Below are 23,977 nucleotides of genomic sequence, written 5' to 3'. Positions count from 1 at the left end.
TCTGTGGGTAAGGACGAATTCTAGAGTTGCTGATAACGGTGCTCTCGGAGCACAAGTTCTTAGCGAACCGGCACTCCTCCCGCTTCAGGGTGAGTCCAGAGGGCTTAATCTCCTCTAGTACTGTCTGAAGCCGCCTCAAGTGATCTTCGAAATTCGTGGCAAAGACTAGAACGTCATCCAAGTAAGTGAGACAAGTCTGCCCCTTCAATCCTGCAAGACTGTCCCTCACGCGCTAGAACGTTGCGGCCGCAGAGCAAAGTCAAGATGGCATCCCCTTTAACTCGAGGAGGCCGTCTGACGTGATAAACAAGGTCTTCTATCGATCCCTTTTGTCGACTTCAACTTGCGAATAACTAGTCTTGAGATAAACCGAGGAAAATTGCTTGGAATCGCTCAGTCGATTTAATGCCTCGTCTATAGGTTGGAGGGGTACACTTCCGTCTTCGTTGTTTTGTTCAAGCGGTGATTATCGATGCAGAAGGGCAGAGTTCCATCCTTCTTCACGAAGGCCACAAAAGACACCCACGGGCTCTTCGACGGTATCGTCGCGATATTGTCGCGCAGCATTTCGTCGACTTGTTGCCTTTCAGCTTCTCGTTCTCACGTCGACACTCGATAAGGGCTCTCGCGGAGTGGTGGAGGGGATTCTTCGGTTATTATTCGATGCTGTCGAAAAGCACTCTTTGTATCGGCGAAAAAGACTTTCGAACTGTTGTTGCTTACACATCAGGATGCTTGGATTTATGTCGAAGACTGGTTCGGGAACTATGGGGGTCGCGGTAGATTCGGCGTAATCCGAAAGGACAAACTCATCACTGGTCTCCACAATTTCCTCGAGGTATGAGATCGTTATGCCTTCGATGACGTGCTTGAACTCCTGACTTAAATTGGTCAGAATCAGTTTCGCTTTTCTTCCATGTAGTGGAGCCATCCCTCTTGCGACACAAATTTCACGATCGAGTAGTAGAGGTTGATCGCCCTCAATGATGCCGTCGATGTCTGCAGGTGTTTCGGTGCCGGCGGAAATGACAATGTTGGAGCGAGGCGGTATGCTCACTTGATGTTCGAGCACACTGAAGGCGTGGGGCCTACGAGAGCTATCCGACGGTATCGCTTGATGTTCAGGCAGCATTATCAACTTTGATTTCAGGTCGATGATTGCACCGTATGGTTCAGAAAGTCCATGCCGAGAATGCCCTCTCCTGAACACTATCAGAAAATAATGAAGGTGGCAGGGTAGGTCCGGTCAGGAACGGTAATCCTTTCCTTGCAGATTCCTGTCGGCGTTATTAGGTGACTCCGACTTTGAGGGCCTTACCATGAAGTCTTAACCTTATTCAACAGGGCGTCGACTCATGATGGAGTAGTCGGCTCCTGTTTCCACTAAGGCACTGACTGCCTGGCTGTCGAGAAGCATGTCGAGGTCGGCGGTTCTTTGTCTTGCGTTGCAGTAAGGTCTTGGCATCGGATCACTGCTGCGCCGTGTTGACCTGTCTCTGGAACGTAGCGTTGTCGGGTCTTCTTTCGTCGGCGTATTCTTTGCTTCTAGGCGTCGTCGGGGTGGCGGCGTTTCGTTCGTAAATCGTCGAGATAGTCTTTTCGGCGTCTTTGTCGTCGGCAAAGAATCTTCTTCAGTTCGAGGAACAGCAACCGCACTTCCATCAATTGCTGCTTTAGTTTTTCGGATATAGGGGCTCGCAGAGCAGCCTCGGGTTGGGCAAGTGTATGGTCCGCGTTGCGGGGACAAATAGCGGCCTGGTGACAGCAAACGGGACGGTCGTCGAGGGCTCCACTGAGTAGCGGCGAGGAAGTTGGCGTTATCACGAGGGCGTTCACGTTGCTGCGGGCGCAGTGCGTTGACGGCGAATCCTCGCAGTCCCATCTCGCGGTAAGGAAATCTGTGGTAGATGTGGCCGGCTTCTCGGCAGTGATAGCAGAGCGGATGCTGGCCGAGGGCACGCCAAACATCAGTCTTTATCGGAATGCTGCGTGGCGCGATGAGTTGGCATGCTGGCGGCGGCGGTCGTGGACGACGGAACTGTGGCGTTGCTGGGTGGTGCTGCAGGCGCGGAGGGATACGTGACGGCGCGCTACGGCGGCGCACGTCATTGCTTCCGGCCGATTGCGGCGAGCACAGTCGGCTATCATCGATAATCTGATCAGCGGGACAAGCGCTTCGGCTTTTGTGCATGAGTCACCGAAGGTCACAGAGTAATAACTGGTGTCAGGTGTTTTCCAGAAAGAACCATACAATTCGTGTCGTGCATACATGTAATCAAATTACGCAAGGTTCGGTGACAACAGACAGCGGATAGAAGCATGGATAAAATTAGAGAAACTTGCAGTACATGCATATGCGACCTCTGCTGAGCGATGACATTAATTAGGCGGTGAAACGCGGTTACCCAATAAAGGTAAACAAGTACACATGACAATATACTTTAACACAGATCCATCGTGCAATTACCATGAATTTAGAACATAGCTAGCTCATTCCCACGTGCACGCTTCCTATCGCGATATACACTGAGCACAATCTCCCTGTATACAGCCAGCTGAAGGTTAAATTACAGGCTAATGACTTGCTAATTCTAGGATAAGCTGATGTTACCATGTTAGTGGTAAAGGCAGAGCACAATTTTTTGTGCTGAAAAATACAGCAAGACACAGAGGTGGCATTACGCTTAGCTTAGCGCTGTTGGTTACATAATCATGCCATATTGTCAACTTGCTACATCTAAAAAATAATACATCTGAAGAAGCATGCTCGTAGCACTTACTTTAAAATAATTACTCATGTTTATAGAGCTTCTCAATTTACCATTGACAGTGTAGGCCGCACAAATCGTGAAAAATGGAGCATATTGATCGACAAAGCTGTTATTGATGTAATTTAGAAGCTTAGCCTGAATCTGCCTTGTGAAATGCGGTGAAAAATAGAACATATGCTCGCGAAATTTAGATGCCTAGGTTGGATGACCTGTTTACATCTTTTGCCATCCACTGAAAGTCACAACGTGAGCGACAGTTACCAAACTAACTTCTCTACAACTTTGTGTTTTGAATTCAATCGCGTGCCCTGTGTGTTCGTATTACTGTGACAGATTCACGAAGGAGACTGTGCTACGGGACCCCCTGGTTTCTGTGTCTACGCCACTGACAGACGGCAGATGGATAGCGCGACGGGTGACCATCGCATCTAGAAATAAGTGGAACGTGAGTTAAAATTTTATTTGCCTTCTGTTAGATACATTTGTACTTTTATGCTCCGCTTTCCACGCTCATGTTCCGCGGTGAGTGCTGACATGAGGCTTGAACCTCCTTACGCACTACTTGCTATTGATTTAAACCGGAGGACTGCCTTACATTCATACACGAGTACTCGGCCGTCCCTATATGTTTGAAGAGCCACGACAATGAGCTTTCTTAATATCTCCAAGCAGATGGCAGTCGTTGTTTCTCGCCGTTGCTCGGAACAATTCTGTTACTTGCCAGATTACGAGCCCTCATTACTCTTTCTTCAAATAGTAAAGGCGCCATTTTATTACTTTCTGTGTACTCGTTGCGGAAAAGATCGATATTTATCTGCTAACAGAATCTTCAGTGCAGTTATGGTTACAATATTTTACTGTAAATGTACATGCTGTGCTGTGGTACTCACTGATTGCTTTTCTTTTGATATCAGCTCGTCTTTGAAGGCGTCGCTACCCCAGGAGCGACCAGGGCTTCCGGAATTATGTTAGACGACATTGAGTTTCGTGATGGGGAATGCCCACCTTACGGTAAGTTGCAGAGCAATGATTTACGCGATATGTCGTAGGTCCCTTTCATCGCATCGGTGCTTTGTGCATCGGGGTTTCCGCGAGTGGAAAGGGCACAATTTCAGATGCAAGGCTGGTTTTATTGAAGTGAACGGGTTCGAAAGCTCTGTTAGAGATAGGAAAAGCTCCACCTTCCACATCACCACTTACTACAGGGACAAGAATAGTTCTTTTTGTCTCTATTTTAAGTGGTGCTGCTGGAGATGGATTTTACCAGCTTGCCAAATTTCTAATTCTAAAATAGCGTTCTCCGAAGTATGGGCCCAATAACGGGCAACTAATGACTCTCCAGAGTTCCCCTTTCCGGGCGTCTATCACTTCCTTCTGTGACAACCACGGCGGCCGCATTTCAATCGGCGCGAAATGCAAAAACGCCGGCGTACATAGATTTAGATACACGTTAAAGAACCCCACTTGGTCAAAATTAATCCGGAGTCTTTCATTAAGACGTGGCTCATAACCTTATTGTGGTTTTGGCAGGTAAAACCCCATAATTTTGCTTCTCTGACAGAGGTAGCGCTTGAACGCCCGATGCTTTGTCACCTTTCGTGCGCTTGTTCTTCATCTTGCAGCATTCTGCGTCCGTGGAGTAACGCCTTTTTCGTTTCATTCGCTTCGTCATCGCAAACAATGGAGAGCATGGTTAAGCAGATCCTTCCTTGCATTGTTCGCATTTGTCCCCCTACTTCTTCAAATTTAAGACGCTTGAAATAGCGTGCACCATATCAGTAACTACTTATTGCTTTTCTTTTTTGCCTGAAGATGAACATTTGAATTACAACCAAAATCCAAAATCATTCTGCAACCCTTTGAACAGCAGTAGTTGTACAAGGAGTGTCGCTGGAGCGAGCGTTTTGACAGAGGAACTTCGCCAGGGCAGCAACTGCTTTGTAATTGAACGAGTAGCGCTCCGAATCCTGTTTGGCGAGCCTCTGTGCACACTCCTGCGTATTCAGGGTGATATATGGCCAGAGTAGGCATGAAATTGAGGCTACTTTTGGTGTCTTTTTGGTCAGTTTGATTTCATTCTTTTACGAAGCCAAATCCCCGATAACAGTCATGTGACTTCTAAAATGTGCAATTTTTTTGTTTCTTAGCAAGTTCGAAGAATCAATGGACCTTAGGGATAACATGACGCCGAAACATGTCGACTAGTGTCATTTGCGAACTGTGTGGAGCAACGTCATCGACTTGGATGATAGTCGAAGAGGCACTCTCTCAAGTGAACTCATACAACTCGAAGCTCCAATTGCAACAGAGCTTCTTGCACGAGTTGTAGGTCTCGTCGCACTAAAGCTTGGTACCCGTCAATGATTCAGAACCCAGTAGCTTCCACGTCGTTGACAGTATCGCATATGATTTTCGTTATGGCGTGGGACGTTTTCCAGAAGCCCCAGGTTATCCAGAAGTATCACTGCTCTGAACTGGCTGCCACTTTCAAAACATCTTCGGCTTGCATAAGTGGACGAGAAAGCGTTGAGCAACGAAATAAAAAAAAAAACATTACACTGTGACATTCCATTTACGTGAGATGGCAAAACTCGATCAAGCCTCACAGCGGTGAAATTCTGCAATATGGGCGTTGTTGTGACTTTCTTTCCAGTCTAGCACTGTGAGTGAGTGAAAACGTTATTTAGCTTTAAGAATCGCGTTGTTCTGCAGCTAGCGCGGATTCTTCAGGGCAGTCTTCCGCCTTGTATCTTCCCCGGAGTTCTTCACCCGCTGCCTAGTCCGTCCTCTATACCAATGATTGGCTGCCCTCAGTCCAGGGCTGCGCTGGCTTCTGATGTCCGTCGTGCACGCCGCATTAAACATAGCTGGCCTTCGCAGCAGTCGCTGGACAGCAGTTCCTCCCATTGCTCCGCACTTGGGTGTTATATGATTGGGACTACGTCAGTTTGTTGTGATGCCCATGTTATGTGGTAAAATGTTGGTTTCTCATTGCTCAATGGACATATGTCCTTATATAGTGCGGGTGCATTTTACTTAGCACGCTAAGGTTAGGGTATTACCCTGTTTGTAGTTGTCTCCATGCGACAGCTTCTTCCCTGCTAAAGGACTTGGGCGGCGGGCGGTACCGCTTTCTGCTGCCTCTGTAACTGTCTGAAATGATAGAGTGCTGTCGGAGTACAGGCGTGATGATTATTCAACCCCCTTCGGGTAGAGTTAACTGCTTCAAACATTTTAGGAGTAGTAGTGATGAGAATTCTAAATATTTTGCGAATGCGTGTGCTGAGCCTTTACAGTAGTGTTCGAAAGGAGCCTTGTCGTGTGTGCAGCGGAAAAAAAAACGTGATTATCTGTTACCACAAAGTGGCCTTACAATAATTTCTTACTGAGTGAGGTCAACATTGTCTATTTAGTACAAACATATGCGTTGAGTTGTTTGGATGACTGCTAGTATTACTTACGTATAAATACAACCTTGTTACTTTTTCCTTCTTAGAATACTGCACGTTCGAAGACGAATGCCTGCCTTGGTTCGTTAAAACAAGTGGTAAGTGCGTGCCCTTATTGCTATTTTTTATTCTAAACTTACCTTAACGAAGGAGCTTTGCGTACTTCGAAGAGGGATCATCTCGCATTGCTTGTCCGCGCACTGATAGTACCACCATAATCACATGTTATACCAAAATAATCCTATTTGTTTCTTGTGCGAATAATGAATAAAATAGCCCACATGGTGCTTCAGAATGCTTTGTGGAATTGTGCTAAAGTAAAATATACAGCAATGACGTTATGATTTTTCGTATGCCAATAATTTCTTCTGTTTCAACAATAAGGTTATTTCAAAATCTGCACAGGACAATCTAACCACTTACGTAAGTTTCACTGATTAAGAAAAGGAATTTTGTTCCGCAGAGACAGCACCATTGCGGACTAGGAAAATTACTGCTAGGAAAAAGAACTCACACAGTAAGAAAAATCAAAGGCAAGCAAAAAACAAGGACAAGAAAAGGCAAACACCAAGAGTAGTGCTTGTCTTTGCCTTTTCTTCTTGCGTGAGTTGTCTTTTCATTTGCGCTAATTTAGCTCGTCAGCAGTGCAAGACCATGAAGCCCAACAATTATTCTAGAGATACAATCACTCATGGAGGCATTGCGTAATCAAGAACAACATGAGGCACACGGGAATATCTTTGAAAATATCTTCAAATATTCTACAGCTCCCTTGCTTCTCAACAGTAAAACTAGAAAATCACCTATCAAGAAAGGGATTAGGCAAGGAGACGCAATATCTCCAATGCTTTTAGCTGCATGCTTAGAAGAAGTACTCACGGTATTGGACTGGAAAATGTTTATCAGTGAGGATCAATTGCGAATATCTCAACAACCTTCTGTTTGTAGATTACATTGTCTTCTTCAGTAACACTGAGGGTAATTTGCAACAAATGATTTAGGACCTTAACAGAGAAAGTATATTGGTAGGGTGAATGCATAAGACTCAGGTAATATTCAATAGCCTGGAAAGGAAGCAAGAATTCATGATTGCCAGTCAGCCTCTAGAGTCTGTGGATCAGTACGCTTATCTAGGTTGATTACTCATGGGCAACCCTGATTATGAGAATTAAATTTACAGAAGAATCAAAACGGGTTGCAGTGCATAGGACATGCATTACCAAATCCTGACTGGAAACTTACCACTGTTGTTGAAAAGAAAGGTGTACCATCATTGCATTCTACCAGTAATACCATAGGTTGCAGAAACTTAGAGGTTAGCAAGAAAGCTCTAAAGCTAGTTAAGAACCGCAGAAAGAGGGATAGAACGAAAAATTAAAAGCATACCGTCCAGAGACAGGAAGAGAGTGGTGTGGATCAGAGAGAAAACAGGAATAGCTGATATTCTAGTTCGCATAAAGAAAAAAAAAGGAACTGATCAGTCTATGTAATGCGTAGAGGAGGCAACAGCTGGGCCACTTCAGTTATGGAACGAGGGCCATGGGAAGTGAAGCGCAGTCTACGATAGTAGAAAATTAGGTACGGCGATGAAATGAGGAAATTTGCAGGCGCAAGTTGGAATCAGCGCAAGAAAGGGGTAACTGAAGATCACTTGGAGATGCCTTTGCCCTGCAGTGGGGTTTAAATTGGTTGATGATGACGATGATGGCTAATAACAATATTTGCAGCTAAGGTACGTTTTGTGTAAGCGCTTAGCTTTGGGCCAAGGAAGGTGCGTTCTACTCCAGTGCTTCGCCTTTCGGGCGAAACTGCGACTTTTTTACTAGCTCTAGCTTCGAAGTTGCTTTAAAAGTAACGTTCTTTAAAAAAAAAAAAAACTGTTGCTGCAATTAAACTCCACAGCACACGTATTGGAGTTTAGCTCTAAATAACCGCGGCATATAAGGAATTGCTGTAGCCTCACGATTCATTGTTTTCTACCTCCGCCTCATCATCTTTATTAATTGGCTTTTCTTGTTTTGCTTTCAGACAGCGCAGCTAACACAAGTGCACTTTGTACACAGCTATGGTAGGAAGAAAATTGCTTTCAAATGTCTGTGTTAAAGTTCATGATGAAATTAAGGCGAAGTGAGTTTTTCAATGAGGGTATAGAAGAATTAGAATCGATGAGTCAGGAACCTTGTTGTGTTTTTTTAAATTCTTGATCTCACACTGGTTATAGTGGGGCTGTCCTTAAAGGTCACAAGTATTAAATAAGCATATTTGAGTCTTCTTCTTTGTTTTGTTTTCTAAGTTGAATATCTTTTTCGAAACTGCTACTGGGAGAGCCTCAGGATTTTGGAAATGAAGGACAACACTATACTACACATATATAACTAAAACTACATAAATACATGTGAAAAAATAAGGCGATTTTTTCGCTTTTTTTACAAAGTTCCACTGCCAGTTTGGCATGCTTTTCACTTATTCACTAAACGTCCATTACCATGCTGATAGTCAATCTAGTTCAAAAGTTGTAAAAAGCAGTATCAGAAATCTTCACAAAGTTTAGTGTACATACAGCTCGAATTTTTTAGAAAAATGTTGCAAAGGTGTGCGAAATTCGAAGTTGGAGAAAAATACAAATAAAATGTCAAGGTGCCTCATTTTATAAAAACGTACAAGGATGATTGTTTGTTTTTCTTGTCAACGTTACTGTAACCTTTACCTTTGTTTTTGTGGACAGGTCTATGCTGTTTTGCTTTGGCCTTCCGTTTAAAGCCACGTTTTTCTTTAACCTGCCACAAGTCGATCAACAAATGGCACATGGAGACATACATTGATCCATCAATGACCCGTATGTGCTTTAGTGTGCTGCTTTCTCCCTAGCAAATGCCATGAAAATTGCGTTTTCGTACCAGCCTTTGCGTTCTTCGCATCAGACGATAAAAAAAGCACGGAAAACGAAACACACCAGTTAATCCATAAAATTGTCAAGTATCGAGAAAAGGCATCAATTTTACGAGCGCCTTACAAACAGAAGGGAAAGGGGGATATCGGTGTGCGAATATTTTTCTAAGCGACTCAGTCACACCAGGAAGCACTTATGGCAAACAACTGCTCAGCACAGGGAAAAGGGGGCTGAAGCAAAACTTCTTTGTGACAAGTTAAGCGTCGGTGGAGGTCCTTTTGTTTGGGATGCAGAAAATCAAATGCGCATGGGGCTCAGCAAAAGAGGAACCTGACGACACCCAGAGGCAGATGAACGAGTGCAAAAGAGGGCATTTCTGTTTATATGCAGTAATTTCGGGCCCGCCTCAATAACACAGTTATCAGAAAGGTCTGTACATAAACGCCCGGCGTGATTAAATCTTAAGTGTAGACTGAAATTCTTATACGAATTATTTGACAGAATAAAGCTAACATCACAATTGTCTTTTTTTCTTCCGGATTCACCACAAGGCAGACACTATAGCTAACTTTGTAAGTCACATGTACCCGAGGGTTACATATTTTCGAAAGCTAAAGACATAACTCTCACAATAGAGCAATGCAAATAAAATTGGTATTTTGACCAAACAATGCCGTACTTCACCCAAAAAAGGTAACGCCTCGCGCCTTATCAAGACGGTATTGGCTGTGTCGAATATCTAGTTAAGAAATGTTTGCAATAATACATCATTGAAGAAAATATTAAGCGAACTCGTCCTTTGCGGAACAAACATATTAAATGAAATATTAACCCAACTTATGTATCGCTGTAGATGACATGGCAAAAAGAGCCAATCTTAAAAAATATTCTGGAAGACGTCACACGCTTTTCAAGATTTTCTAGTAGTCTATATATGTAAAAACATACTTTACCCATAGCGCGTATATCTCAGTAAAAAAAAAATTCACAAACCAGAAATTAAATACGAAGTTTCGTTAACGTTTTTAATCGTCGGATTAGGACCAGGCAATGGGTCCACCTTTGAAGTGGAGCGGGCGGGATCCTTCGACAAGCTGCCTCAAGATCACACGACGCAGACCGAGGACGGTAAGTTTCCCAACAACTACGGTATGCGCTACTTCTGAGAGCTTCAGCATCGCGAGAACGTCTTGCTGAGTGACTTTGACACCTTGAATTCATTGCTGCTTCAAAAGTAGGCAAACAACTTTCACGAAGTGCCTAATAAAATCTCACAAAAAGAGTTGGGTTCGTCATTTCTAGTGACTATTAATTTGCAGTGTACTCTTGTAGATGGTAAATTACCAGCAATTGTTGAAATTTAAACGAACGCATTTGCAGCATTTTTGTTTCAAGATTATTTAAGGTGCCCTGATACGATTTGCGGAGATGAAGAAAACTTATAGAGTTCTGTGTTTTCTCTTTTTATTTTCCAAAGATACAGAGTGCGTATTTTTCGATTTCTTCCACAGCAAAATTCAATGTTTTCATGTGAATATATATTTTACAAATATGCTTGTACTGGCTTTGCTCGATGGGTAGTTTCTCGCTCGAGCCTTCCGTTTTCGTTTTCTGAATATCTGTTTCACTGTTTTCGTTCACAATAAATTGTTCTGTATAACTGCAGACCCTGCACTTTCGCACTGCAGTCTATACAATCCACAAAATAAAGTACTAGAAAAACAGTGTAGTTCGGGTACAATCTAAATCTGATTATGTATAAATTAGGGTTTGGCACAACTGGTATTCGAACACAAGTAGAACACTCTTTATTCATAGCATTATGCGGGTATCGGCCTGGAACGAATGGTTCAGAAAGTTATGCAGCTTAGAAACACCGCCGCATTACGCCCCGTGAACTTTTCCAACTGCCCCACTGCAGCAAGCGCAGCTAAATGTCCGCGAGAACCAGGGCATGACGTATTTTACGACAGTCATTTTCAGCCACATCACTTGAATTGCGCGCTTTTTGGTTGGTTGAGCTAAACCGGATGATCTGGTTTGCTGGTTGATGCAGAGACATCATCGCCCTAAGTGCTCGTCCGAGAATACGCGTCCAGGGTAGAGCGCCCCTGTCCTCTTTGCGTCCACACCACCCCTCCCCTATCTCATCGTTTTTATTACCGCGGCAGGCAACACGCCTGCAAATAAAAAAAAAGAAGTGAAACCGCTTCAACGTTTACCTGACATCAACGGATGACAGCCTATATTCTTTAGTGAGTTGCCGTGAGAACTGTGCGGAGTCACCGTGTCTAGTGGCCATCCTCATCGTCCTCGGCCCCCTTTTATACATGGCGCGCTCCGGCTTGCATGTCTCGGGCCTCGTGCTGCGAGTTGCAACATTAGAAGGAAAAGGGAAGATTAAAAGGGAGCGCCATTGTTGTTGCTATCGCTCCGAATGGTTTTCAGCTCTTTTGTTCGCCGACTGACTCGTTGTAGTGGACCTAACCTCAGTCCCTATAACGTGGTGACCCGGACGTCATTGTACAACGAGCACGACGTCATGGACGAGGCCATGAATGAGAGACCGACGACCAGCGCGGAGGGTCTCGCCACGGTGCATATTCACCTACCTGTCCTCTGGTCACAAAGTCCTGCAGCCTGGTTTACTCAGGTGGAGTCCATCTTCAAACTTGGGCGTATTACCTAGCAGCGCGCGAGGTTCCTCCACACTGTCTCGGCACTCCCTAAAGAGGTGGTTGAAGAGTTAGAAGACTTTGTGGACGCCCCCCACGACACCACCCCCTATGACCACTTCAAAACGACGGTTAGCAACGCAAGTCCGTGTCTGCACGCAGGCTCTTCCAGCAGTTTCTCCAGGAAGAGGAGCTCAGCGGCCATCGACCGTCCGCACTCCTACGTCGTATGCGGCGGCTCTTCAGTGACTGTAGGCTGGACACAAACAGCCCGCTGCTGAGTGAGCTGTTCCTTCAGCGCATGCCGCTGAATCTAGTCGCCTTGGCTGCCACATCAGCTGGCCGACGACATCGCTGATAATTCAACAAGAGGCACTGTGGCAAAAACAAGCGTTCCCCTGTCGCACCTTGAAGATCGGCAGTCTCGCCTTGAGCAAATGATTGATGAATTTGCTGAGAACATCACTGAACTACGGTCTCTACCGCAACTACGATCGCCGTCCCAGATTCCCTTTTCGGTCCGGGCCTCGGCTTTCTCGTTCTCGGCTTTTCGGTCTCGGTTCTGACCCTCGTCGTGGCGCCTATTGCTCGTATCACCACAAATTCGGTGCCAGAGTACGTCAGTGCTGTTCCCCTTGCAGCTGGCAGGAAAACATGCCGGAAATTCACTGATCGTGATCCGGTGACCCTTGCCATACGACAAGCCGCCTGTTCTACGTCACCTTCAGGATTGCTGGACAGAGATTTCTTCTCTGTCCAGCCCCGCAAAGTGTGTCTCTCGAGTTCCTCGGACACCGCGTGACTCCCAACGAAATTACACCGTTGGAAAGGAAAGTTCAAGCCTTACGTGAGTTCGCTCGCCCAGCATCACTGCGAAAGCTCCGCGATTTTTTTCGGCTGGTCAACTTGCACCGCCAGTTTCATCCTAACATCACTCGAATTGTACAGCTGAACGAGCTTCTCAAAATCACTAAAGCTCCATCCACTCTCCTGGACATCGGGTGCCTAAAATTCCTTCCAAGCTGACAAAAAGGAGTTGGCAAGTGCAACCCTGCTGCAATAACAGCTTGATTTGAACGAGTGTGTTCATACTAAATAACGTAGGAACAGCGCAAAAAATTTAGGAAGAAAAACAAAGGGACACTAAAGAATCATGCTTGTGCATCCGTTATGTGTTAGACCAAGGCGTCTTATCACGGATGCATCTAGTGTGGCTGTCAGTACCCTTTTACAAGAGGTCCAGCGCCACTGCTGGTGCCCAATCGCGTTTTTTCTATGAGGAGCTGAAATCTGGAGACGCGCGCTACAGCATGTATGGTCGCGAGCTGCTTGCGGTATACTTGGGCGTTCAGCCTTTCCCACGCCTGCTTGAAGGAACGAGCGTTTACTTCCTCACGGATCACAAGCCTTTGACGATCGCTTTTGGCGGTAATCACAACACTTACACCGCACGAGAGGTACGGCGCCTCAATTTCATCTCCGAGTTCACCGTGGACATACGATACATTGTTGACCCAGTCAACGCATCCTCAGGTGCCATCTCCCATATCGAGGCAGTATCCATCTCCATCGCCACACTGGACTTCGAGGAAATTGCCACGGCGCGGCGTTGAGACTTCGAACTTCAGACCTCGGGTCCTCTGCTACGTCATTAGCGCTGCCCGACGTGCTCCCTCCATTTTCTTCAGGCACTATCACTCGCGACGTGTCAAGGGGTTGAACACGCCCATTCATTGCATTCCGACTCTATCATCAGGTATTTCACAAGCTACACTGCGCAAGTCATCTCGGTGTTCTTGCCACCCAGCGTCTGCTTACTTCTCGTTTTGTGTAGCCCAGTGTGAAGTCTGATGTGCGCGAATAGGCTCGAGAATGCTTTCAATGTGAACTCTCCAAGACGACACGACACAAGTTGCCAATTCGCTCCTTTTGTCCACCTGACGCCCTGTTTGATCGAACATCGACATCGTTGGCCCGCTGCCACCATCCTCAAGCGCTTACTACATACTTGTGTAGGCCGTTATACCCGCTCGCCTGAAGCATTGCTCACTGATATAACGGCACTTACAGTGACTTCCGCGTTTGTCAGTGGCTGGATCTTCTGCCCCAGCATTAGTACGACCGATCGCAGCAGAGAGTTCGTATGTTATCTCCTCCACGAACTCACGTGCCTGCTTGGTCTCCACCATATCCATACTACCGCGTATCACCCCTCGGAAGCTGGAATAGTTGAACGCCTTCACCATCAACTTCAAGCCGCCTTGATGGCCCTCCAGGCTTGCTCTTCTTGGGTTGAAACGTTCCTCTCATCCTGCTAGGCTTGCGCTCCTCTTTGAAGGAAGACCTCGACTGCACAGCTGCGTAGCTGGTCTATGGCACAACGTTGCGGTTACCGGGGGAATTTGTGGCACCAGCTACTGCTGCTACGCTATGTTCCAGACAGCTATGTTCAGCAGCTCCGGTTTCTGTTTGCCCGATTGCATTGTGGCCCTAGTAGAGTTGCGTCCTCTATTAATGTTTTTGTCAGCAAAGACATGCCTACAGTGAGCCACATTTTATTACGGCGTGAAGGCATCCAACCATGTCTTACGCATCCCTGTGATGGCCCTCTCAAGTTACGCAAGAGGGGATAAAAAACATTTACCTTCGACCTCAGCGGACGTGACGAAGTCGTGGCGATAGACAGGGTCAAACCAGCCAACCTAGAGACCTCGTCATCATTATCCAATTTCAACGACTTTACAACGAATGAAACGACGAATCTACCGGATCGCCTGGCATCAAAGGCTGTTTCTTGGGCACGGCTGCACCGTTGCTCATCGACTTAAAGGTGGGAACCTTCCAGCAGTCATCGTCATTTTCCTCGGTGATCTTTTACACATTGCGCGCTCCGGTGCCGGTGCCTCGTGCCTAGCAATGCGAGCTGCGAGATTAGATGAAAAAGGGAAGAAGATTGAAAGAGACCTTCTTCTGTTCCTGCTATCGGTCCGAGTGGTTCCCAGGTCTTGCGCTCACCGACGCACTGATTGTTGTGACGGACCTAAACTCAGTCCCTATACCGTGCATGACATTCTATCGCGTCACCCCTCGCATGAGAGAAGTAAGAGTTGCGTCGAACTTCTCAAATCTAGTTAGGGCGCTATCATCGCGAACGACGCTCATCTTTAGACTGTACTTAGCCGTGGGAGCGGGCCACATCTTTAAATTGCACTATATCCGGCATCAGCGCGCATAATAGTGAAGAAACGCAGATACCCGATACGGAAATGTGGGGGTTACTCTCCCAGGAATGCACTGTTAAGAGTAAAGATGGATGGGGAGCCGGGCTCAGCAGGACCCTCGCTTTACGTAGCCAGGGTCCTGCTGCGCAGTGCATGCAAGCTCGAAATTGTGCGCTTGGTCGCCTTCTAAAGTGCTGGTTTATTTGCTTTCACTGAATATTTTGGTGAAAACTGACTTTAAATAAAATAACAGGTACTTTTAATACGAATAGCACTTTTGCATGATCAGACCAGTTTTCGTTCCGGCGGCCTATCTAACAAAAATATGTGCTGATCCCGAGGTTAATGCCGTCTAAAAACGACTCCGGTCACTGTGTTTATGCAACTGTGCATTTACCACTGGGTATGTGCTGCCCTTCAATGAACCTCTTTTACGCCAACTTGGGTCACTGCATAAATGTGGCGTTTTCAAAGTTAATCATCAAAGCACATAACACACATAATCTCCAACCACACGAGGATCCTAAGGTACAGTGCTAATAAAACGTGCAAAGTGCATGTAGTGTACAAATATAAAAAACATGCATTCGGTGTACTATATTTGCACATTTCATTAGTAGTCGCAAGAGAATTCTACCCAACTTTGTGTTTCGTTCTTTTTTCTTTTCGGTATAAAGCCTTTCACAGGTTACAAACTGTCTGTTCACAGGTTACAATCTAGAATATAGACATCCTCTTTCATTGGATATTCGCGTGCACGACGTTAGAGGTTTTACTATTTCAGAATTTTCTTGTGAAAGCAGGTTTACAGGCCTGTTTTCTGCAGTGGGGTTGATGGCATTGTTGTTGATGACTTTCAATGTTACAGAGTAGCATGCGAATTTTAACGCAACAGCGTTAAGGATCTCATGTCGCAGAAAAGCCGATGTCGGCGTGGGGGGCGTTGGCCGTGAGCGAAAAATCCTGGCAGGCAATTCATAAATAAAAACAACTTGCAAGATGGGCTGCGTGGGAATCGAACCAGGGTCTCCGGAGTGTGAGGCGGAGACGCCAACACTCAGCCATGAGTTAGATCGTTCACCATGGGACGAAAACGCCTCTAGTGAATGCGGTGTTGCCTTAGAAGCGTGCCGTAGAAAGCTATACTGCTGTGTATATCGGTAATTATGAGCATGTAAACTACAGAAGTCGCAGTTAAAGGCGTAGCGAAGTACGTTTCCACTACATTCCTTCTGCGCTTTCCGCACACGCAGAGCCAACTTGCAGCAAACACAGAAGACCCCCTCCTTTCAATGTATGGCGCTGCCCCGACAGATGGCGCGCCACGCGCGCATTGAGGCTGTGCGGGGACCGGTGCGGGGTGCGTCGCGGCCCCGGCTCCCTCTCCCCTGACGACGCTTCGCCGTGCTCCCTCACGGGTTGCAGAATCAAGCGTCCTTCCTTTCTTTATATCACTATCTATCTATCTCTCTGCCCGAGCCGATCACGACGTTTGGCCGGCGTAGATCATTTCCCCCTCCGAGACACCGAGTTCTTTGGTTCCTTCCGCTTGCTCAGGCGCACGTTTCGTTGCCGCGCCGAACGCTGCGTTGCTCGACGCTCACCGCGTGATTGGTGGGAGCAAAGTCCGATGCGGGGCACCTCGTAAGTGATCGCTGCGCCGTAGCGCATTGTCTTACACCCCTTGTCGGGTCGACGGGAACGCTGTCACGTTCCACTCTTGAAAGCGAAGCTTAAGCATCCTCCAATTTTTTTACAGGCTACTATCTTCTATTCAAGTCCCAGGGCACCAAGGGAAAAAGGACGTCGTTGGCGTTGCGAGAGCCCCTCCTTTACGAATGTGGATCATTATGGTACTTTCTGCCCAAACTGTCAGATGGGGTAGCGCTCTATGTCGACGATGAACAAATACCCAACGGGACCAATGTCTGGAAGCGTTACCAGTGGCGGGACGCAGCGACGTGGGTAAGTATGAGCAATCGCACTTGCTCTCCATGTATTGCACAATATCCGTGATATCAGACGGCCCTGCGGGCAAAATGAATAATCGCTCCCCTATTCCGTACTGACCCCGATGCCAATACACTTGGCATGACTGAAATGCAGTTGGAAAACAAGGCTGGCATGCCTTTCACTGGATAAAAATTGACTTGCACTTTAATTGACAGCCTATTTGTTCTATAGCAAGATAATTGCAAATCTTTGTCCGCGAAATCCACGTAAATGTGTCGCAGCGCATCGTGTCCAGCGAAATCCACTCGCGATACTGGGAACTCAGCTTACTTATTTAACATATGTTATTTCGTGGCACGAAATTAACCAAGTTACTGTGAAGCAGTAGCTGTCATAGGAGATTATCAGTGCAAAGAAGAACGCTTACTTTCTTTTATTTTATTTAGCAACCTAGTGAAACGTATATCTTTGTATAGTGGGTTTTGATGATGCATGGTATCTTTTGCCAATAGAGAGTTGGTTCAGCGGCAAACGATACTACCATCATGCATGTAAGGCCACAGACCGTTACGTTGGAAAAAATAATTCTTATGCATAGGCAGTTACGTTGGTGTAGTCAAAGAAAGCTTCGCCTAAAACGGAAATATTTTGTAATTGTTTTGTAGAACTGAACCAGTGATAGCGAAAATTTATGTTTAATTCTGGTACTCGGGGTGGTCGTGAGTTCTGGGTCTACCAAAACGACATAATACAAATGTCTAATAAAGCGTAATAGAAAAACATGCTTATAATTTTTGTGAATGCATAGACCTTGTCTCTTTGGATTGACATTTCCAGCGATTGTGACAAAATCGAAACACCTTCGAAGAATACACGACGGAACAGAAGGACGCTCTTTTAAATGATCGGAGATGGATGACTGCAAATAATTATGCAATGATGTGGCATTGACATAAATATCATCATCATCATCATCATCATCATCATCACTCAGCTTTTAATGTCCACTGCAGGACAAGGCTGCGATTTGTAGCTCCACCGTCATTCATATCGCATCGCCTTGATCATACCATAGAATTCTTGTTCCTCAATGCAAAACTGCAACCTTTTCAAATTCATCCTACAGCTTGGAGTTAGTGGAATCAGCTGCCACATGGGTGCCACATGGGTGCCACGGGTCAGTGACATTTTCAGCATGCCATAACAAATCTCAATGCGTCTTAATAAGTTAAGGTAATATTACGCTTGTATTATTGCTACTATTATTATTGCCCTTAACTTCCAATAACATTGTGTTCATTATTGTTGTCCTTTTACAGTGTAACTATTAATAATGCTGCACATTTGTATTAAAATCCAGCTTTTTTATATTTTCACACGATTTAAAACGAAAAATGCTTCGTGCCATATTTATATTTATGTACATTTCTGTAGTTTCGCTTACGTGGCCGCCCCAATCTGTATTGCCGAAAGGCCCTGAGGGTAAAAGTAAATGAAATTATATTAAATATAACGAAAGGCTTTTCCAGCGATCTCCAATCACCGCTTTCTTGTGCTAGCTGACTCAATCGTATCCTTGCAAATTTCCTGATTTCATCATACCACCCAATTCTCTGGCGTCCTCGACTGCGTTTCCTTTCGCTTTGCGCTATTTCTGTCATTCTAATAGACCACAGGTTATCGGCCCTACGCATTGCATGACTTGTCCAGCTCCATTTTTCTTTCTTATAGTCAACTATGGTACCGGATATCCCCGTTTGCGCAAATCTAATCACTGCTTCCGTTTTTTTAAAGTTACGCCAAGCATTTTTCGTTCCATCGCTTGTTCCGTAGTCCTTACTTCTTTCCAAGTTTTATGGCGATAGCAATTATATGGGCACTCCAGGCGCATCTCTGCCGTCGCCATCGGCGTCGCTGCGAGGTTCCGTATCAGCGAAAGCGTGTGAGGGTTTTAGCCGGCGAACGCGGTTCAATCTCGCACGCGCGAGGAAGGAACGCGGCCCGCCCGGACGCATGCCCTCTCCTGTGGCGAGCGAGGCAAGCAGGGCCAGGCGAGGGAGGTTCTTCTCCGGCGCCTGCCAGGGTGTCTCGATGTTCTCCTCACCCGCCGCTCCGTACAGAGTGTGGATGGATGGATGGATAAAACTTTATTGGTTCTATTTGAATGTGGTTGGGCTTCTAGACGTCCGGGAGCCCCCTGGCCGACATCTCTAGGCAAGCACGGTCCACCAGCCAGAGCTGGTCATCCGAGCAAGTGGCCCGAAGAGCGGCCTCCCACGAGGAAAAGGAAGGGTTGGGAATAGGCTCTACCGCCATGGGCGTGGGGCAGCTCCACAGACAGTGGAAAAGATCTGCCCGGGGCGCTCAGCAGGTGGTACATTGTGGATTATGGAGACCGGGGTGAAATAAATGTGCCAGATATAGAGAAATAAATGCTTTGGTCTGGATCTGGCGCCAGATTGAACTCTGATGGGCGGTAAGGGAATGGTGAGGGGGAGGTAAATCTCGTCTGCCATCCCTGTAATACGTGGTAATCTGGTGGTAGGTACAGATCCCATCTCCTGGCTTTTCCATGGGGTTGGGTGAGTGGTCGTCCAGGGTCCGGAGGGAAAGACCTCGGACATGCGCATTAACGCGCTCGTTCCCGGGGACACACTCATGCCCAGGTACCCACGTGATAGTCACCTGGTGAGGAAGCGAAGGAATGTTTTGCAAAATGTGTGTGACCGTCTTAGGTGCTACGCCTTGAAGGAAGTAACGGTATGCACTTTGGGAATCGGTGCAGATTTCTGTAATGGTAGAATCCGCAGCCGCATGCGCCACTGCTAGGGCTAATGCGACCCCCTCAGCCACATCGGTGCGCGCTGTTTTAATCGAAGCAGAGATGTTAATGCGTCCGTCCTCCGTCATGGCAGCGGCCGTGACCGTTCCTTTGAGCGGACCGACCGCGGCGTCGACATAAAGGACGTCTTCGCGATCTTGGTAACGTCGGGTGTAGTAATCAGCCCGCGCCTTACGTCGACCCGGATAGTGGTGCGAATTCATGTTTCGTGGCAACGGTTTGAGTTGCATGTTAGCTGCGAGTCTTACAGGAATGGGGAACCACGGCTCTTCCATCGGGATCGTGCCGCTTGGCTAACATCCCAGAGTTCGGAGTAGGTTTCGCCCAGTGGGTGTTCGGGTGAGGCGTAGAAGCTGATTACTCCTCTGTGCCTCTATGATTTCCTGGACGGTATTATAGAGACCAGTCTGTAGGAGGCGGGTAGTGCTAGCGCGCATCGGCAGCCTCAGTGCGGTCTTAACCGCCCGCCTGATTAGACGATTAGCCTGATCCATTTGTTTTTGAGTGAGGTGGTGATACGGGAGGTGGTAGGCAAGGCGACTGACCACTAAAGCTTCAATCATTTGCATGGTGTCCTTTTCAGACAGGCCGTGATTGCGTGACGCAATCCGGCGAACCAGTCCTGAGATTTGTTTTATTTGTTTATCGAGGAGGTTCAGTGTAAAACCTGCATCTAGGTTAGATTGTATGTGCAGACCAAGGATCCTGATTCTATGTACCTGAGGCACTTGTTGACCGTGTATGAACAGGTGTATGCCTGGGTCGCCTTTGTGGGGTTTAATAGTGAGCAATTCGGACTTTTCTGGCGAGCAGAAGAGCCCCATTATGCGAACATGCCGTTCGATAACGTTGATAGCTGTTTGTAGGACATCTTGGGCCTCCCCAATGGAGCCTTGTGACACCCATAGAGTCATATCATCAGCATAGAAAGCGTGGTGCAATTTAGCGATACCTGCGAGCTCTCTGGCGAGTGGGGCCATGGCTACGTTAAATAATAGTGGTGATAGGACTGCTCCCTGGGGTGTGCCCCTGTTTGGGAGGGCAAAGGCGGCCGATGTGAGTGGACCTAATCTAATCTCAGCGGTATGATTTTCCAAAAAAGCTTTGACATAATGCCAGATCCTACGGCCGCAACCTGTGGTGGCAAGGGTCCTGAGGATATGGTCGTGTCCTACATTGTCGAAGGCCTTTTGTATGTCTAATGCTAGGATGGCTCTGGTGCGGGCTGTCCGTCGTTTGGGATTTAATAAGGTCTCTTTAATATGCAAGAGGACATCCTGCGCCGATAGGTTGGGGCGGAAGCCAAACTGAGTGTTGGGGAAGAAATGCTTAGCTTCTAAGTGCGGTTGTAGTCGCCGGACAATCGCGTGCTCAAAAAGTTTGCCTACACAACTCGTGAGCGAGATAGGTCGTAAATTCTGAAGCAGTAAGGATTTATTCTGTTTCGGAATAAGATTAATCTTGGCGTGTTTCCAATCGCCAGGCAGTGTGCCCTTTCGCCAGTGTTCGTTAAAGAGATCCGTGAGCTCCTGCAAAGATATGTCATCTAAATTTCGGAGGACTTTGTACGTTATCCGGTCGGGCCCTGGTTCAGTGTCCCTGGTAATATAGCCAAGGGCCTGTTTCACCTCCGGCAGTGTGACATCTGCATCCAGGTTTTCGTCTAGATCAGGGGGTGTTAAAGGGGCTGCGTTCGGATGTGTAGGTATGGGCTGTGGAATATACAGATTTTTGATGTGTGCCATAATATCCGTGCCCTTTTGCTCCTCTAAGTAAATCAGCTTTTGAGTAGTAGTGTCCGCGTGGGTTTTGGTTGAAGTGGGATCGAGAAGAGCCCTCAAGAGGTTCCAAGTGCGTTTTGTGCCCAGCGTTCCTTTCAGTGTGCCGCAAAAGTTGGCCCAGTTTGTTTGAGCAAGCTGGGTGGCATATTGTGCAGCCTCCTCCGTGACTGCAGCGATACGAAGGCGAAGTTTGCGGTTTAATCTCTGGCGCTTCCATCGTTTGGAGAGGCTTCGACGAGCCTCCCACAGATGGAGGAGGTGGGGGTCTACTTGGGGGGCATTCTTGGTGTTCTTAATCTTTCTTCCAGCTCTGTCGAGGGCATGTTGTATCTTTTGAGTCCAAGACTCCAAGGTCTGCGGTGTGGTATCCTCCACGGCGATGTACGAGCGGAGTTTATCCCAGTCAACGAGGGTCTGAATTTTGGGCCGAAAAATTTTGGAATTTTGCGTTAGGATTGTTTGTATCACGTGGTGATCGCTGCCTAATGTATCCGGCAGGACCTCGTGTGCTTTCACTATCACATGTGTGCTTGTCATCGTGAGGTCTGGCGTGGTGTCTCTTGCCGTACTGGTGCCCACTCTCGTTGGTATAATGGGATCTGTGATTAAAGTAAGTGTGTGGTGCATCATAGTGTTATGTATAAGGTTACCCTTCGGCGTGTTATTTATATGAACCCATGCCGTATGGCGGGCGTTAAAGTCGCCCACTATGATTCGATGTGTATAGCGTGTTTGAGCAAAAATTTCCGATATCCTTGTGCCCTTGTCTTTAGGGGGACTGTATATGTTTACAACCAACAGCCCTTTTCCCGATGTGGGGTTGGATGGGATAATCGCGAGAGCGGTGTACTCGGTTCCTCCTTCTGAAGGACCCCCGGTAGGGGTTCGGTCTATGAAGGGGAGGGTTTTATTAATAAGAATAGCGGTACGCGATGTTACGGATGCCACGTGATATCCCTGCAAAGATAGAGACGCGGACCGTGTTTCCTGCAGGGCCAGTATATCTGGCGGCTTCGGAAAAAGTTGAATGTATGCGGCCAATTGGGCGAGTTTCTTTTTGATGCTTCTACAATTCCATTGCCATATGATTAGGTCCGATAAAGTTTGGTTTCCGGGTGGAGGAGTTAAACCCACTCTACCCGAATTCTGTCGCTTATTGGAGTTGGCCATGTTGAGTCGTTACGGGCGTCGAAACCCCCAACTGTGGGTTGGTCACCTCCGCCGTGGGCTGAGGGGAGTGAGCGGCGGCGGCAGGTTTGGGCTGTTTATGCTTACGAGTGGGTGATGATTGGGCATGCAAATCGAAGAGGTGATTGCAGATTCATTTTGTCGATGCGTTGATTAAACGCGGTCTCCACTCTCTGTAAGACCTGCTCTTGTTCCTTAAACATTTGTGTTTTGACAGCCTCGAGGCTGTCGCTTACAAATTTTAGAACTAGTTGCGTGAGGCCTTGTGTGAATTCTGGAGTTTGGAAATATTGTGCACAGGTCTGTTGTGAGAGGACTGGTGCATGGGGCGGCGCTGAATGGGGAGGTATTGGGGAGGCCTGCTCAACGGGTGACTTACCAGTGTCGGCCAGGGGGTCCTGCCGTTGCTGCAGCTGTGGGTCTGGATCCAGGCGCCCCCCGGTTGCCAAACCAGATGAAATCTTCAGACCCCCTCTTGCCGCCGAGCCAGGCGCATGGGCGGGCTCTCGTTGTGGGAGCACCGGCCACGTGGCGTCGCTTCTCGTGCCGCACAGCACAGGAGGGCGTGGCGGGTGGTTCATGAGTGGTGTCGCAGGTGTCCGTATGGCAGGAGGTACTCGGGGTTGAACACGTGCTTGTTTGGTTTTCTTTTCGTGGTATGATATTTTCGGTTCCTTCGGTCGAGCGGTGCTGTGAGGTGCTTGGCTGCAAGCATTCTTAGGAATGTCGTCAGGTTGTTGGTTTGTCGTTGATATCTCGGTACTCCGCCTCGGTGGAGTCGTATCGGGTCCCTTTGGGCGCTGGCGCCGCTCTTTCACCGCTCGGGGCCCGAGTCTCCTCTGACGAGCCGGGCAACTCAGGTCAATGGTGGGATGGTCATCGGATCCGCAAGTAAGACAGCGTGGAAGGCAACCTTCGTGGTGTTCATCTGGGTTAAGCAAGCCACAGTTCCCGCACCGCTGTTCTTGTGGGTATGGGCATATGTCATGCCGATGTCCGGTTCGGAGGCAGCAGTGGCACACTTGGGTGACTGGGCGGAAAGGTCTGCATCGAAATTCTACGCCTTGAAAGTACACGTAGCTGGGAACTCGCCTGCCCTCGAAGGTGTAGAGGCATGCTCCGTTCGTTCCGAAGGGTCTGGCTTGGATTATGTTGATATCATGGGGGTAGGTGACCGTATCGTTCATGAGGGCTTCCTCGGTAGGTA

At 47.3% G+C, this 23,977-nt stretch overlaps 1 protein-coding gene across 2 annotated transcripts in view; it reads left to right on the top strand.

The window, feature by feature from the left end:
* The window catches only part of LOC126537871 (MAM and LDL-receptor class A domain-containing protein 1-like), a 242,010-nt gene that overhangs the window by 112,869 nt on the left and 105,164 nt on the right, over positions 1-23,977 (top strand). For both annotated transcript variants that reach the window (XM_055074502.2, XM_050184968.3), the window contains exons 29-33: positions 3,105-3,216; positions 3,686-3,782; positions 6,268-6,318; positions 10,152-10,238; positions 16,766-16,971. In XM_055074502.2, coding sequence (XP_054930477.2) covers positions 3,105-3,216; positions 3,686-3,782; positions 6,268-6,318; positions 10,152-10,238; positions 16,766-16,971 — 553 coding nt within the window. The remainder of the gene's footprint in view (positions 1-3,104; positions 3,217-3,685; positions 3,783-6,267; positions 6,319-10,151; positions 10,239-16,765; positions 16,972-23,977) is intronic.

This window comes from Dermacentor andersoni, chromosome 4 (genome assembly GCF_023375885.2).
Source record: "Dermacentor andersoni chromosome 4, qqDerAnde1_hic_scaffold, whole genome shotgun sequence".
Classification (NCBI taxonomy): Eukaryota; Metazoa; Arthropoda; class Arachnida; order Ixodida; family Ixodidae; genus Dermacentor; species Dermacentor andersoni.
The sequence above is the reverse complement of the archived record's forward strand: the minus strand, read 5'-3'. Positions and strand labels throughout refer to the sequence as shown.